This window comes from Chaetodon trifascialis, chromosome 6 (assembly GCF_039877785.1).
Source record: "Chaetodon trifascialis isolate fChaTrf1 chromosome 6, fChaTrf1.hap1, whole genome shotgun sequence".
NCBI lineage: Eukaryota > Metazoa > Chordata > Actinopteri > Chaetodontiformes > Chaetodontidae > Chaetodon > Chaetodon trifascialis.
Window position 1 is genome coordinate 9,019,861 of NC_092061.1, and position 18,268 is coordinate 9,038,128.

An 18,268-nucleotide genomic window follows, 5' to 3' on the forward strand; every position below is an offset into this window, starting at 1 on the left:
TCTCTGAAACAGAGAATCAGAAGCTTATTGACAACAGAGTAGAAACAGAGTCCACCAGAAGTATCTTAATTATTTTAGAGAACATTGGCATTTCACCCGTAATGGAACTGCAGATGACCTTTCCTTTACTCCTATACTCTCTTGTCCAACTTCATCCAAATGAGTTGTGAAAATGTCTTTATGCATGTTGACATTTAGCAACCTTTCCAGTATCTCCACATCGCTCAGACTACACGATTGTACTCGTTCATATTCAGCGTTTTAATGGTGAGCTAAACTAAGTTAAACCACTCACATTCAAGGCCTGACAAATGAAATGCCTAAAAATCCTGCAAGTCACATCCCTTCATTCTGAAACCAGAGAAAACAGAAAGCAGGCAAGCTTGTTTCCAAGCTTGTTTCCAAATAAGCCCTAAAAGAAACTACAAGTTCTTAATTGAGACATCAGTGATCGGCTGCAGATATGTAAGTCCTGACAAACGAAATACCAACTTCACATCCCTTGCTTCTAGTTTTAAAGTTTTGCCCACAGTTCATGAGGTCTCAGTTGTTGATCCAACATCAACATAAACAGCTGTCTGCGTAAGGTGTACATCTGGGCTGGGGGCTCTTTGTAGGTTGAACACAAAGTGAGTTTAAACAGTTCATCAAATGCAGCTTGGTAATGAGTTATGTGGAGTGGACTAAAAACTTTTGATGAAAGCATGCCATGATTGCTTAAAAAAAAAAAACGTTGCTACTCAACAGAGGTTTACACAAAATCATCTCTACACCAAATGATATTATCAAATGATATTACAGGCATAAAAATGTATTTTCTCTTTGTTATCCACATAATGTCAGGACAGTGTTAGTACTGATAACCAATAGCAAAGACATAAAATGCTGCTGGAGAGTTTTAAGAGTTACCTTGTGAAAAATGCAGAAGTTTGAAGCAGAGAAGTAACAGCAGCAGGGAGGTCATGACACTTTCCTAGTCTGACAGGAAATAAAGGAAACAAAGTAAAAAAACAAAAAACAAAAACAAAACAGGACATCTGTGGTAATGACCAAGTTTCAGTGTCATTATCTGAGAGCTTATTAGCTCTTTTCTCAGGGAAGCAGACCTAAGCTGATAAAGTCAATCTTTTTTCCTTTTCAATGACCCACCTTTCAGGCCTCTTTGAGGATGTCAGCACCAAACACCAGCAGCAAGTCCTGATTCACTCACAGAAACAAATACACAAAAACAAACTGTTACTAGTACACTGGTGTGTGAGTTGGTGCGTGAGGCTCCTAATATAAAAAAAACATAGTAACAGAAATTAAATGTAAGTATTTACACTGGAATTCACTAATCCGGTCACATCTAAACATTGTGGATAGTCTATGAGGACATCAGTGGCTGTCTGTCGGTTGTGCACTAGGTCTTGGTCATGGTGGGATCTTCTTCTCTTTGCAAAACACACTTGCTCCATCACTTGTTTTAACAGGGAATGGTATGGACTCCCTACCAGCCACAGGGACAGTGTATAAGACAATCTAAAAGCCTACATAAAGAGAAGCAGCCCAAGAGTACATTGTTAACCTAAATATCTCTTCTGCTGAACTATTCCATTGGAGAGATGACCAAACTAAAATAAGTCCAGCTGCAAGTCAACTGCCAACCAGAGCTCCCCTCCTGCTGCTATTGTGACTGCTAGCTAACGCCACCTAGCATTAGCTTGGCTTGCTCCCTTCCTGCTGATGCTGCTGTGACGGCTAGCTAACGCTACCTAACATTAGCTTAGCTTAGCTTGCTGCCTTCCTGCTGATGCTGCTGTGACTGCTAGCTAACGCTACCTAGCATTAGCTTAGCTTAGCCGAAAACTGTTTTTATTTTCAGCAACACTAATGTTTAAAACAACATATACTTGTTCTTACATAACATCCACTGCTTGCAATTTAGTCGATTTGTTTTTGAGAGGCTATCGATTTAAGATAAGACCAAACTGACCATGAGACAACTGCCGACCGGAAGTTGCCACGCCTTGTGTACAGCAGCAGGTGTGCGCACCCACTCCGTTAAAGTGACCACACAGTGTAAGGTGTAAAGATTTCCTCATCTGTTTACCAGGCAGTCATATCCCGTAGGCCCTATTAAAATGAAAACTTAGAGGTTTTATCTTACAAAGTCAAAGACGAACCTACAGTCCAAGTTGATCCAGAGGAAAAAAAAGACGGATTTTCAATTAACTCTGAACAATCAACTACTTCAATGGCGAAACAGCGCCCCCTGTTGACTTCACTCGGCACATACGGTGCTGTTCGTCCCAACTGCATTTCTTTCAAAACTGAAGATTTTATGGACGTTTGTGCAGTTTGATGTATGTTTGGATTATTATTTTGAGACGTTTATATGCATTCCTTTCATATTAAACAAGCATTTCTTTCAGACAGGTCTAGTAATTACTTTGCAACCTTGCCTGAGCTGGAGGATGAGCAAAACCTTGATAAATTATGGCTGATTGGTCAGCTGTCCTGCCCCTTCAGTCTTCCTGCCCAAGTGGATCAATGACCCAACACTCTGGCCTGTCACTGCCTATCTGGACATCTGGACATATTTGTGTTGCCTGTAAATAACTAACCTGCTCATGGCCAGCCGTTTGATCGAGGCAAGGCTGAGATCTAGTCAGTAATATGTTTACTGATGATGGTTTACTGTATGACTGTACTCAAGCAACCTCCTACTCAAGTGATCCATCAGCAGTAACTGTCACCGGCATCATTTAGCTATTTACTACGCTGACAGTGTATATTCATCTATCTTCGGTGCCTCAGAATCTCAGTGTGATCTTCTGCTACTCTCAACCCACAGCAGTTTCTCACATTATGCGAAAGCACGATTCTTTCCACCTACTCGTGATGACACGATGCCGGTCTGGTCGATTCAGATGCACCCTACATTCAAAAAATGACACTGTGTAACACTGGAAACATTTCTGTGAGATTCAGCGGTGCGTCTCAGATTGAAACTGAAATAGAAATGACCGCATTCTGCAGGTCAAGTGTGTGTTGACAAGTGAAGTACACAGTCCTTGGAGTGGACTTTCCAGCCAGTCATTCTTGAAAGTAAATGTCAGTTTTATACTCATTTGCACCCACGCTACAGGTGAAACTCTTGGGACAATATTCTCATTTCCTGCTCTAATTTAGTCATCTTCCCCATCAGGGACAGATCACATGGGTGCACAGGTCTGGAGAATATTTCTCAAACAAACACTTCATTAAGTCAGATTTAGTCATAATGACAGGAAAGTGTCTTATTGCTTTGCATCACTCAGAGTCACACATCAGCAGCAACAGTAGCACATGCACTGAAACAGCCAGCCATGGTGTTGGTCTTTACTATGCTGCTCATGTTGAATCCCCCTCAATATTTCAGAGAGTCTCTGGTGTGTTTGCTGGCAGAGGTCCACAGCCTACAGTGTGATACAGTATTATGCAGGCCTGTGCCATCCTCTGCACCATCAACTGTGGCTTATAGCAGAGTTATTTTAGCAGCAGTGTTAGTCACTATCAGCCAAAATGAGATGATGGGATGAACAAAAACCCTTGCTGTATTTGTGCTACAGTATGGATAAACACTGTGGACCATTTTGTGATTTCAAGTGGATCAAAGGATCATAATACTGCCCTTTTAACCACGTGAAACAGATTATGGTTGGTCGTCACAGAAGATCAATAGGAAAGGCAAGAAACATTAAGCAGGGAAGAATAAAGGCCAGACAGCACCCTCTACTGACTAATACAGGGTACTGCGACAAAGAGGGACAGAAACATTCATTTGCAAGTCTATTGCCAAACATGGGGGGTCTTGGTAATAACCTGATGTTGGAATGTTTTCATTTAGGAGCCATTAATCAAACAAAATAATATTACAATTTCCAGTCACAACAGCTAGCGTCAGTGACATCTTACAGGATAAAAATTACAGGACTAACAGGCCAAAGACAGCAAGTGCGGTTGCATCAGGAATAATCCATAACACTGATTACACCATGGATCACAACGTCACCTGCAGGCACCTCTTGCAGCACAGTGAGTGAGTGTACATGCACAGCAAAGCTCGACACTGCACTGCAGCACATAGCCAACTCAGAGCAACAGTACAGGCTGCACAGCCCAGTGCTGCTCTGATACAGGAACACACCCCTCAGATATGTTCACATGACCAAATGACCAGGATGAAACTAATTCTGTGTGAACATGAATGCTGAAATTTGTATTTAATTAGTGCTGAAATTACACACATGCAATTTATTTATGAAGCAAAAATGAAAGAAATTCCGAAATATATTGCCTCGCTGCTTATATCTGGCTTTTATCGTAATAAATAGAACATTTTTGGAGTGGACCAAAAATAAAAAAATAAAAATAGAAAAACGGCATTATGACAATATCCTCTTGAACAGTCATTTTCTTTTATGGCAATCTGACTTTGTTTTCGCTTAACAAACTAACTCAAAGATGAATTGGTAATGAAAATGAATGAAATGTACCATCTTTGTCTTTGGGCGCAGCTATTTCTGTTTAAACTGTCAACATCAATTAAGAACGTAACGCAATCCAATACCAAAGCACTACAAACCACAGCCTCAGACAAGATTTTATAATCAACGCGTCTGACAAAGATTCAGTTTCAACATAATAAAGTTCTCTAAAGTAATATTTGTTGCAGGTCCAGCACTCAATCATGCTGTATTTTCAGGTACTCTTATTATCATGTACTCCTCCAGGAAATGTATGTCTGGTGGACATTTTGCTGTCATCTTTCCTCTCCTGACACTTGGCAAGTGGTGCATGAAGCTCAGAGACCTGAAATGCTCCTTTAGAAAGATCTCTCTCTCTCTCTCTCTCTCTCTCTCTCTCTCTCTCTCTCTCTCTCTCTCTCGGTCTCCCCCCCCCTCCTGCTGGCACTGGACCAGCAGAGAGAGCACTGATTGGGAAAGCCATATGGCAGGTAACAAACCAAGGGCAGGTTTCATGTCCACACTGTGCCGCGGCTCAGGCACCCTGCCACATTATCTAAAGGGCTCATCTGATTTGGCTCTGTATTCTAGGGAAGTATGCAGACCAGAGCTCACTGTAAATATGCCACGAGTGTTACTGACGCTGCACCATCACCAGCTCGATGGTGTGAACAGCAGTTCAGAGTAGTCTCATAGCTGCAGAGTCAGCAGTGAACTGGGAATGGTTATGGCCTCAGGCAGACTGACAATCACTGCTGTTGGGTACAGTGGATCTGTCAAAGCACAGCACAGCGGTAACTAAAGCAATACCTTGTTCTCAACTGGCAGGTTAAAATGGGTGTTGTTTGGTGATTGTTACATAACTGCCTCTACTTGTACTTTAAGGGAGAAATGTGATGAGTCTGCAGAATTTCTTGATCAGAGCGACAAAAATAGCTCAGATTGAAACCCTTTGTCTTTGTAAAGCATACCACAAGAGACAGAGGTTGCCATTTAAGAAATGTGACGTACAATAACTGCAGGCCCAGCAATGCGGGAAAACTGTCACTGAAAACACAAAGAAAGCACGGCTGTCCCAGTTTGTATAGATGGGAGAACAGTACGGCACTACTTTATCTCTCATGATGTCTTATCAACAAACTACAGGCTGACATGTACTCAATTGAAAACAGCACAAAGACAATATATCTAATGTTTTGCCTCATCAGCTTCATTGATTTTTTTCAAATATATGCTTATTCTGAATTTCACATTTCAAACAAGTTGGGTCAGGAGCAACTAAAGACTGGGAAAGTTGTGGAACGCTCCAAAAACACCTGTTTGGAACTTTCCACAGGTAAACACGTTCATTGGTAACAGGTGAGAGTATCATGATTGGGTATGAAAGGGGCATCCTGGAAAGGCTCAAGCGAGGATGGAGTGAGGTTCACCACTTTGTGAACACAGGACTGAATAAATGATATTACTCCATGGGCTCAGGAACACTTCGTAAAACAGTTGTTAGTAAACACAGTTTGTTTGCAAATGATTACATCTTTTTTTATTTAGGTTTTAGTCCCAACTTCTTTGAAACCAGGTTTGTACAAAGTGAAAACAGCTCTACAAAATACTTACTGGAGTGTTTGCCACATAATACCTGACCAATGAATAAACAGTATAAACAGCATAAGGAGGAAGAGGAAGTGTGGTACAACAGCTGAGGAAGACGCTGTATATCCAGTTTACTTCTGCCATCTAGTGGTGTCACAGTGCACATGACAAAGCTATGGTTAATTGATAACACTGAGGTGCTGACTGAGACTGTTTGAACCTCTCTCATCGATAATCATCCGATGGGTAGAAAAACAACTGTTTAATTTATGGTATTAAAGCATTTGTTCAGGCAGACAACTTTGTCTGCCTTCTTTGGTCTTTCCTCGTCAGGGCTTGTCTGTCTGCTTTGTCCGAAGAAAAAAAAAAAAACCTACTGGTTTTCAGCTTTCAGAACCAGTGTTTTTCACAGCCCTGAACCTAAAATTTCCTCACCAAACCACAAGATGTATGGGATGTGACTTTTCAAGGAATATCATGAGGAGGGTGAAAAGTGGACAGTAGGGGAAAGAGATTTACTGCTTCATTACTTAGCTGGCGCACACAGGGAGAGGTGCTGTGAACACGGAGGATGCCTGATCAGGGAACAGGATCAGTGCTGAAGGACCAGGGTTAGTGCCAAATCACTGTCAATCACTGGGCTTTTAAAATCCAAACACTAAGACAGCTTTTGCTTTCTTGAATGACAGATATCCATTTATTAAAAATTAGTTTACCTAAAAGTAGACTAGTTACTTACTGTCCAGACAGCCACTTCTTTTATTCATGTTAGTATCACAACTTGCACACATTTGACATCAGCTTGAGATCAATAACTTGTATTTCTTGCATTTAAAAATTTAAACTTTCAAGTGTGGGATGTTGGACTTAACATAAACAGGTAAGTAGGTAAGTAGGGCCATGTTCTTTATGTCTGCCTGTAATTGCACAAAATGACAACAACATAACTTTGACGATAAATAAAATGTAACTGAATGTTATGTTTTGTGTATGTATTAGCATCAAAACATACTTACAGTACAAAAAGTAAAATTACTCATTAATCGGAATGGTCCATTTTGGAATAATGTATATGAGATTATTGGATTATAATTACTGATGCATCAATATGTACATAACTTTAATGTTGCAGCCGGTAAAGGGTTTTTTTTTGTTTGTTTGTTTTTTTTACTATATATACTGCTGGGTAGCTTGTGAATTTCCCTCTGGGGATCATTTTATCTTATCCATAACATCGCATCATAATTTATTTGTTGATCATACTTTAAATTTTTAATCTGAATCTGTAAATGAAGTTATCAAATAAATGTAGATGATATTTGCCTCTGGAATGTAAAGGAGCACATGCAGAGAGTAGTAGAAAAAATGGATATACTCAAGTAAGATACAAGAACCTCAGAACTGTGCTTGAGTAAATATACTTAGTTTGAAATCTACTCAGTCTTTTGAATTTACTGAGCTTACCTGACCAGGCCCTAACACTGGTGTAGATGTGGGTGTAGGTTTGACCTCAGTGTAGAAAAAAGGTAAGACTGACAAGAGTGACAGGGCCGAAGAGGGAGCACTCAGAGAGGAGAGGAAATGGAACAGGAAGTGCAGGGGAGGAGGAGGCCGGAGGCTGGTGTCAGTCCCCCGGAGTCCCATTCCCTTCCCCTCGCTCCTCCCTCCTCTCATTCCTCATCTCCTCTCCTGCTCCAACTCTTTTCCTCTGTGTATTTGTCTTCCCATGATTCCTTACACATGGCTTCCTCTGACCCCTTCATTAAAGGAATTATTCCATCCTCCTCTCAGCCCCATTCATCTTTTGCTCACAGGTGGCCGACCAACATTACAAAACACTCCATCTGTGGTCGGAGCCGCCGTGCCCCTGAAGCACACCGGCATTAATGTGTGACTGCAGTAAATTTCTTAAATATTCAATTCAGTTTATTTAAATTTAAGTAAAATAATACGAGAACATCTGACAATATTGTTCCCTCTTCTGACCGTTAGAGTAATTACTGGTTATCTGTTACAAGGTATAACCAGAGCCAAAACAGAAAGTGACTCCCCTCATGACACCCAGCGAGTCCTCACTTTGTCCCAATCTGTTCCTTTAGATATACAGCACGCCTCCTTCCACCTGTCTCCTATTCTTCCTTTCTAATCAGGCATCCCTGCCAATCAATGTGATCGCCATGACAACATTTCGCACGACGCCCCCTCCAAACACCGCTAACAGCCTCCACCCCTATAAACAAAAACAAAAACCAAAAAAAAAAGCTGAATTCCGACAGCTCAGGATTGATGAGGGGGAGTCCTGTCAAAGGCCAGAGATTAGATTAGGACTGAAACACACAAACCACAACGTCGCTCAGAGGCAGCAGGTGCTTTTGGTTAAACCTTAATTACATGATCTCTGATTTCTCTAATTGATATGGTAATGACTATGTAATTAATGCAAAAGCAGAAATACCAGCAGCTATCCTAATGAATGGATTTATTTGATTAGATATCCTCCTGCATATTTATGCATGCTGGTATACAGAGGACAGTGAGACACATAAAACGGTTGTTTGGGGTTGTTGTCGCACTGTCGATCACACTGGCATGCTTCAGCTGCAACACTGGATGTGACAGAATTTTCCATACGCGTCCACATGTGAACACATGAAGCTGTTTACACCAAATCAGGGTGAGAAAAATACTAAGGTGCTGTATGGTTGCTGCCAGTGGAGTGGAGATCAAGGAGAAAGAGGAGAAAAAATAAACAGTGCTCTTTTGCAGGTAGGTGGCGCTATGGGGCTGCCTCATAGGCACAGGAGCCACAGTGTGCATGAATGAGGATGATTGTGAACAGCACTGATGCACCCTTGGAAATTTGCAAAAACACACCAAAAAAAGTTGCCATCAAGTCTGAAGATATATTTTGGTTTGAAGACAACTCACATCTGTTTAGAGCAACAATAAAAAGCTGAATTACATCTGCATAGATGCTCACACACGCGCGTGCACACACAGAGCTATAACTTCACTGGCAAAGGGTCAACTGTGACAACTAGATGTGACCCAGCTGCAATCACTCTCTGCCTCTGCAGCGCTCGCAGAGAGGGAGGAGGTCAGATATTTGGGGAGAGACTCCAGTGTGACAGGTCACCTTCTGGGGATGAGAAATCATTTCTCCTGCTTGCACGAAAACGTCCTCACTGTTCGCTGACCCTAATATATGTCTTCTCCCTGTCTTTTGTGAGATATCTGGAGGGGGTGTTTCATGGGCAAGTCAAATAAAAGCACATGTGGGCCCTGACCAGGTGTGAAGAGAAGAGACCTCAGGCTCCTCCATCTTTCACCTAGCCGTAACTACACCACCCAGACACTGCTCTGACAGCTGATCTACACAACTCTGGACCTGCCACTCTTATTGAGTATATAGGATTGAAAAATAGACAGTTACCGCACAGGCTGATGTGCATGTACTGGTTTCACTGACAGGGTGAGAAAATGATTTTCACCAAAATTCATTTGAGTCCACATTGGTAAGATCAATTCTTTTGAATATAAGGATGCTTTTGATGGATCTTTAACCAAAAGATCAATAGTGCATCACCTTTATCTCATAAAGAGGACAGTACTTCAGAGCGTCTCTCAAGTGGATGTCTAATGAAAAACAAGAGATTTCTCCACTTTGGGGAGGAAATGAGGACTTCCCTGCTGCTCAGACTATTCTGCAAAAAATACTTGAATAATTGCGGAGTCATTAAGTCTTTCTTTTTCTCGAAGCAGTTGAAAATCTGCCAAAGTTCTTTTTCAGACTTCACTGCCTCACTGTTAAGGAATCAAGGCGAGCTAATGGAGCTTATTTAAGAAAGTGGGGGGGATTTTTATCATCCTATAAACTAGCTGGTTGAAGTTTCAAAAACATGACTCCAAATTGGCCCTGTTTGCCTTTTCCTCTGGGTCTAGTTGCCTTAGCTGTGGTGCGTTTAGGCCAAATGGGATATAGGTCCTGAAAATATCAAAACGACCATGAAACACAGAATCAAACTTTCCACTGCTCGGTTTTGGATAAGCTAACTTGTTTTGGTGAACCGCACATTTCACGGCGCTCCGCCTCGCGGAGACAGACAGGAGAGGAGCTAATTCCATTAATAAATGGTGGGGCGCTAGTTGGTTAACTAACTTACCTCTGACTAATGTGTTTCTTACGGGGCCACTCGGGCCACGGTTGATGGATGGCCTTACAGAAGCCGGGTCAATTAGCCAGGCTGGATTTCCCTCCATGTCGGCTGCAGACAGCACAGGAGAGCTCCCACCTCTGTCACAAGGCCTAGCTGTAATTAATCACCAGTGTGGGGCCTTCTCACCTCACACCGCCACGCGCACAAACAACCAATATGTGCATTCAGCCCAAATTACATCCCCACTCCCCTATCTGGCTAATTGTCAATAATGTACCTGGAGGGGGGGAGAGATCCTGACATAAAAAGCTTTCCTTACCGGCAAAAGGATCTATCATACAGTAGTCTGAATACTGCATATTTTACATGGAGAGTCCTGATGTTTAGCAAATTTACTAACAAGGCACACATGCATATAAGAAATTAATAAAAAGTGAAACCACAGGAGACTGGTCAAATTATAGAAGTACAAATTAACAATTGGATGCCACAGACTGGCAGTGTGCAGCTACAGCTTACCTAGCTAATTAGCTAAAGGTGCAATCTGTGACACAAATGTGAACAAAATGTAGCTCCCACCACCAAAAACCCGAGCACAGGTTTTTATCACATTAGAATTCACTGGCAGGTCTTTTAAAACAAGATTAACACCAGCTAAGATGAACATATCTAAGTGTATAATGCATTCATACAGGAGTAAAATCTGTCTTTAAGTTCTATGCAACATACAGACTTTGTATCTGTATATTCAGCCGTATTCGCGTATTTAAATTCCAAATGATAAAAATGACTGATGGCCCTTTAAATCTACCAAAAGAAGAATTCATACATTTAGAAAAGTTTTTCCCACAATATCAGAAACAGGTCATGAGCACCCTGTGAGGAACATGACTCTTAAAATGTAATTTCCCTTGGAAGCATCATTCTAGTTACACGTCTCACCCCATGAAGCTGTTAATGTGCAGCTCTGTCTCTCTCTCACACACACATACACACAAACACACGAGTACAACGAGCACAGATTGAGAGGCAGGGACAGAGACGTCACTCTGTGTTCACAGAACATACTCCTGTGCTCTGGACAAAAGCAGCAGGCTGACAGATGAGGTTTGTGTCTGGGGGCAGGGGAGCTATGTGTTGCTACTGCTGTGCTGAGTGTGGGTTTGTGTGCACGTGCGGTGTGTTGTTCTTATGCATATGTGCATGCATGCATGTCTGAGCGTGTGTGTGCACCTATATGTGTATGTGCTTGTGTGTGTGTTTGTATGTGTGTGTATTTTGTTGGGGGGGTGGCCTCATGGGGCAGCTCTGTGTCTGTCCCATCTGCCACCCCACTCTACTGACACCCAAGGGAATGGCAGAAAGGGTGGGGGATTCATTTTGGAAAAAGGAATCGGGGGTCCAGTGGTCTAATGGGCAACAATGCAGGTTTTACCGACGGGCCAGAGGCAAAGGACACCGGCTGGGTGTGTGGAAGCCAATCTACCAATCTATTTGACAAAACAGTGGGCCACCCCTGTCAAGCTCTGCCTCAGTCTGCCTAATAAGGCACGCACACCCCTGAAATTATGCCTCAAAATGAGAAAGGGGTGCACTGTATTTTGCACACACACACACACACACATACACAGGCGTTACATACACCCTGGGCTAATGTCAGCCTAATGCATGGCCATGCTGTGGCCAGAGGGCTAATTGGGTATATAAACACAAACACATCCCCTGAGAGGTAAAAGGGGAAGGGTGTATTTTGTGCTATATGCTCTCTGTATTGTTAGGAAGACAACACTGTAACTTAAACATGGAAGCTCATCAGTGCTTTATCAGTACTGACAATGAAAGATGACAGGGCATGTACCCAGCAGCTAGATGCTCTTTTGAAGCTGTGCATACAGAGTGATGTGGAACGACTTGGTGGCAGGTGGCATCTCATCCTGTCTTTATCCAAACTGTGATCAGAAGACAGTAAATGGCGCTGCTGCAGCTACAGCAACAGCAACAACAAAACAGTCATGTGGAAGAGAAGCATATGGCTCTTGCACCACTGGGCAGAAGGAGCACTCAGCACGATGAATGCTGAGGTGCTGGCAACAAAGCTGACTTTAACTTGTCAAATTAACAGCATATCAAAAGAGAGAGAGTTGAGGAGGAGGAGGAAGAGGCAGCAGCCTGAGCTTTTTTGACAAGTGCCACTTGATGGTGACAATGACAACAGAGATGGAGACAGCGACTTGCTGCTGAGGTCAGATCACAGACAGTGTCAGCAGCCGTTTGAAGTGCACGTGTCTCTCACTGTCACCGAGCTGAGTTGTTGATACAGTGTTTGTCCATACGTGTATCATAACCACACACAGACGTGCATCCACTGGGTGCTACCCTGCCCCCTCACTGCTTTGAGCACTATGTTAATGAAACAGTTGCTGTTTCCTGGCATAACATTAATTACCCGATCAAAATAGAGTGGGTAATTAACTGCCCTTCTTTACCAGTGCTAATTACATTAGCAGAGAAGGGCCATTTCAGGGGAGCAAAAGAGAGGTGAGAAAGAAAGACGGGATGAAGCAGTAGCAGACAAAGACTTAGCGAGGCACATGCCTAGGCGTGTGTGTGTGTGTGTGTGTGTGTGTGTGTGTGTGTGTGTGTGTGTGTGTGTGTGTGTGTGTGTGTGTGTGTGTGTGTGTGTGTTTTAAGAGACAGAGAGAGACAGAGAGGAGGAGGCCACGTTGGAGGGAGACTCATGTGGTTCTCACTCGGGGCCCCCAGAGGCTTGGTCCTCAGAGAAAAGCGGGCTTATTGAAGAGGAGAGAGATGGGGGGTGTTGTTGTTTATCTTGACATGCTCTACTCAGTCTTTAACGCTGGCATCACAATTAAGATGCTGCGGCTCATCAGCTATGTATACAAAACAGTGTAGCAAGCTGCACGAGCACACAGGTGATGGGCACAGTCAAAAATAGATCCAGCAAAACCTTGAGATGCGGAGCCTGTAGGAGAATCTTAATGTCCAGGAAATTGTCAGATAATGCAGTGTGTGTGTGTGTGTGTGTGTGTGTGTGTGTGTGTGTGTGTGTGTGTGTGTGTGTGTGTATGTGTGTGTGTGTGTGTGTGTGTGTGTGTGTGTGTGTGTGTGTGTGTGTGTGTGTGTGTGTAAATATTTGCTGCACACATGTAGACAATTTAATTCTGAAACAACTTAAACCAGCATCAGTGACCTTTTTGTTCTCATTTGTTTTATTTGGAGCACAAAATATAATTACACCTTGAGATATACAAATCACATTTGCACCATTTTTTGTACCGTTTCAAAGAAAGGTGGCTTCAAAAAAGCATAATATTAAATTGCTAATAATTTTAAATAAATAAAATTAACCAAACTCTAGAAACAAATTTGCAAATGTCGTCTACTCTTTGTGTTGTTTGTTTTCACATCCTGAGAATGAAGTTTGTGATGACTTAAATCAATGAGTAAGAACAGCATGATGTGGGTTAATGAACACCTAATACGCCTCGTTCTTTTCTACTGAGCAGTTTGTGCTTTCATTTATTGTACTGCATAGTGACTAGAGACCTGTACTGGGCTGAGACATTTAAAATGAAACAGTAAAATCTATAAGTTATAGTCATATAAATTTGCAGTGTGGAATGAAATAATATCAGGCCATTGGTGTGACAAAGCATGCATTATAAGTGAAATTAAAAGGATAAGGCTAACTAACATTTTTCCTTTACACAAGGACAATAACCTCCTTAAGATGTGGGCATAACATTAAGAATTTGCTATGCAAGAACCTGAAAACTAGGGGGTTTTATTCCAAAAAAGTGTGTTAGAGTTGATGTTCTCCACCAAAAAAAATCCCTTTGCTATGATCATTTAGCAAATGAATTATTGGACTGTTGAGATAACTTCATTTCAGTGACAGTTTGAAAAGGACCACTTTATAAAAACACGTTTATATTATTCCCTAAACTAACTATAATAAGTTAAATTGCTTGTTCTTAAATAAATCAATATATGAATTCCTTTAGTAATAACCCTTGAGACAAAGAGTTCTCCCATGTAAAACCGTAGAGATCAGAACAAAAAATAAAGGGTCTATTTTTCTGGAATGTAAACTGTCTTCAAAAAGTCTACTACAAAAAAAGCTCTCTCTAACTCACAGACAGTGTACACACATGCCATTTAAGGTGTCCATACACAGAAAAATAGCACCCTGCTTCTTAGAGCTACAACAGTTGTCCATCATCCAACAACGTTCAGTGCTCTCACAATGCGTCCCGTACATCTCTGGCCAAGGTTTGGGCAGGAGTTGGAAGAACCAGATACTGCAGGTGATAGTAGGCCAGAGGGAAATACAGATGCTTTTGAAGCTCGGGGTGAAATTAGGACCAGTTTTCCCTTTGTTTCCTTTCAAAATGCAGACGCTTCATGACACATACAGCGGTATATGGTCCAGTCTGGTGCTGTTAGCTAAGGAGCATTGTCTGTCTGTAGGTGTGGGTGAAGTAATCTGCTCTGCCTCTGGAGAGGATGACTGGTCTTTGGACATTTTGATACCCCGTCCTGTTCATCCACCTGGATGAAAAAGGGACTAAGAAATGGCAGGGGGCTCGGGAAGAAAAGTTATACATGGTCGCTAGTGATCAATTTTCCATTCTCCCTGCCCTCTTAATGCCAAAAGAGGGGCTAAGTGAAGCAGTGGTCTGGGGTAGATTTTGGGTGGGTGCTTTGCTACATCGGGGGAACAACCAGGCCCGTCATCGCTGGAGAGAAAAAAATATACAAAATCTATGATTCTAGTCAATCAGGTCTTGCATTATTGTACATCCAGCAATGTTTTTTCTCTGTCTTGGTCAGTCAAAGCTTTCGAGGGGTTAGTACAGGGAGTTAGACTGCATTCGTAAGTTCAGACAGGGGGGTCAGATAGTGAGTTGGATGGCTACCTCTGAAGCTGTTCCCCCCTGAGGCGGGGCAGGCAGGGGAGGGAGAGCCCTGGGGCCTGAGGACAGGAGCAAAAGCACTCTTCTGTTTAGCAGCAGACGGGAAGGAGGAGAAAGGCAAGAGAGACGATGAAGAGCTGGAGCTTCCTGGTACAGTGGGGCTGGAGGGCATTACTGTGGAAGGCAGAGCAACAGTCAGCCTCAAGTTTGAATATCACAACAGGCTTGGAAGTACGAGGTTAGTTAAAACACAAATCTGTAGAGAACTATGAGGTCTTACTGTAGGGAGAACCTGTGGGAGAGGCACTGCTGAAGCCAGGAGAGCCAGGTACTCCTAGACTGGTCATGGGGACTGTCCCATAGCCCCCGGTCATCCCTCCGCTGCCCCCGTAGCTTGACTGCTGAGGAGTGGAGGCTGATGGGTAACCCCTTGGAGACAGACTGCTGGAATTTCGAATGTAACCTGGAGGAAAAATGAAAACCTTTGGTCAGTTCTGAGCTCCATCAGTGGGAACGAAAACACAAATAGTTTATTTGTCATTCTGCTCACCTTGGCTGCTCTGTCCAGGCTCCCCGATGCTGACGCCTAACTGAGAGGGATAGGAGCCCAGGCCCATGACGCTGCCGTGGGCCGGTGAGCTGGGCAGCGCCTGCAGCTGACTGTGAGGACGGGGAACGCTATAGAGCGCCTCTGCGATGTCGGCTGCACGTTTCAGCAGCATGTCCTACAGCAGGCAGCACAACATAGAAATTAGCTATAGCTCGCAGCGTCACAGACGCAGAAAGAGGCCCTCACAAACTCACATAATTATTAGCTGACAGTAAACACGTAAGCAATTATTTACAATATCCCAAAAGAGTATTTCTGAGTAATGCTGCTCAGACGTTAAGCTTCCTGACAAAGACTGAGAAAGCTATCAGACAGTCCCTGCTCTGAACCGTATTATCCTGTAATCATAATTTGACAAGAAATAAAGCCCTCCAAATATTCACTCTGATGGATTACCCATCTCAAGCAGGCTTCAACTCTCACAAGTTAATTACTGAAATAAACAGAAAAGCAGTGGCTGCCTCAAAAAGTAGGGAGTCATTTTATTAACTAAAGCTTTGGAAAATGGTCAGCTGTAATGTAGAGAGTACACAATTAATATTTAATGAGCTAAAACATGCAACACCACTGCTGTAGTCTTTTAAATATCTGCATGTTCTGTTTATCCCAATGTTTAATTTGATGGATATTGCACCAAAGCTGCAGCTGTTTACCTGATTACTGTGTGGATTTCCGTACAAGGCCTCCACAAGATCTGCTGCTCTCTTCAGGAGGATCTCCTGCAAAGAACAAAATTAATTACACTGACACATTAATGAGAGTGTAGCATGCACATATTCTTGAAAAATCATCGTGAACTTGGTAAAGTGGTCTTTCATTAACGTGTGTCTAACCTTGGCTAGTTTCTCTGGGTCACCGGGATGTCGAGGAATGACTTTTTGAAGGCGCTGGAAACCATAGTCTATAGTTGGCTCATTTAGGGCTGAAATGAAATAAAGAAGAAGCAAACACAGCATCATCAAATCATGTTCCATGTTTATTAAAACCTCATGTTTAAAAAGTCTTTAAAAAAAAGCACACAATGTGTTGCCGAAATACCTGTGTAGATAAAGCGTCCAGGTGCTCCCTTGCAGAACTGTTTAGATTTATAAGACAGTGTGACCTCCACGACCCCAGGGATGTGTCGAGGAGGCGTCTGGACACGGATTGCATGTGGTGTGATCAGCTGAGGAACAGAACAGAAAACAGTCACCAAACAGCAACAAACTATTCCCCGTGTGCACTGTAAATATTTAGGCTAGCACAAAACTGCAGAAAAGATTAATTTGTGTGGACTGCCCATAAATCATCTAAATAATGAGACAAGCCATATGCTATATATATCATTTCAAAATACGCTTCAGACTCTACCATCATTAGTGAGATGTTTTGGAGACGATTCCTACCTCGCTCCACACCAGCATGCTGCCAAACACCACCTGCAGCCCGTCAAAGAAGTTCTCCCCGATGACGATGACCATGGCCCCGCCGGTGGTCCAGCCCTCACTGGGGCTGATGGCTTTGATGCAGGGGGTCGCTGGACAGGAGGGCAAAGCAAGAGTTACTCAGAGGGTTTCAATGAGGGGTGGATAGAGCATGCTTTAAATCTGACCAGCGTTGGAAGTGCTTTTTAGTTTAGAGCTGTTCTATCATGGGACGTTCAAGCCAAACTAAAAAGTTAAATTAAAAGTTTATTTCATGGTTACTTAAAGGCAGAAGGAAAGTAATGCCTCTCAATCATCACTTATGACCCACTAGAAGTGTATGGGCTGTCTGTATTTGCAGAGACTCTGCCCTCTGCCTCTAATTTCTTATTTTACTGTGGCCAGGACGTTTCTGGTCAGGGCAGTCAGTGCGTAGCTCAAAGCCAAAACCAGTGTCAGGTGTGAGGGTAGTGACCAGGTACCTGACCTAGAGCACAGAGAAAGCTATGAAAAGAGAGGAGACAGGAAGGGGGGGTCAGCTTTGAATGTTGTGTTTGAAAAACTGCAATCCACAAATCTCACTCAGCCTGCTTTAACCATGAATAAAACCCCTAATTGCATGAAGAGCTCTATACAATACAGGTCAAAAATGTACATGACCTGAAAGCAATGCAATCATATAAAAGAATACAAACGTCCAGTGAAATACAGAGACACAGGCAGGGTGGTGGCATTCAGATCATTCACTCAAAGGCCCATCTAGTGGTGAGGTTGCAGACTGCAACCAACTCAATACCCCTCACCTCACCCTCCTCTTCCAAGCGTGTAGGAGAACCTACAGTGGCCGCTTAATTAAAAAAAAAGTAAGGCACTCTCTAGAGTAAAGTCTTGCCTTTAAATCTTACTTCTAATATAAATAGATATAAAGGCAGAAGGATTATCTACCACATATGTTAACATGCAGTAAAAAAAGCTCATCTGAGTGTTATGCTGTTGTGTTATTATTAGATTATAATTGCTTATTATAGTTATTTATTATTATTTTATTTATTGTCATTATACATTACTTAAATGTGTACTT

General features: G+C 42.5%; 1 protein-coding gene across 2 annotated transcripts in view; it reads right to left on the reverse strand.

Annotated features, from left to right (window-relative positions):
* Positions 1-13,473: 13,473 nt before the first annotated feature.
* ebf2 (EBF transcription factor 2) overlaps positions 13,474-18,268 on the reverse strand; it is a 30,521-nt gene continuing 25,726 nt past the window's right edge. The window contains exons 9-16 of one of the 2 annotated variants that reach the window (XM_070964276.1): positions 17,170-17,300; positions 16,823-16,949; positions 16,618-16,706; positions 16,438-16,503; positions 15,725-15,899; positions 15,455-15,637; positions 15,178-15,348; positions 13,474-14,997 (exon numbers count right to left, since the gene is read on the reverse strand). In XM_070964276.1, the coding sequence (XP_070820377.1) occupies positions 14,966-14,997; positions 15,178-15,348; positions 15,455-15,637; positions 15,725-15,899; positions 16,438-16,503; positions 16,618-16,706; positions 16,823-16,949; positions 17,170-17,300 (974 nt within the window). In that variant the 3' untranslated portion in view covers positions 13,474-14,965. Of the gene's footprint in view, positions 15,349-15,454; positions 15,638-15,724; positions 15,900-16,437; positions 16,504-16,617; positions 16,707-16,822; positions 16,950-17,169; positions 17,301-18,268 lie in introns of both variants that reach the window. The other variant, XM_070964275.1, reaches the window with a different exon arrangement.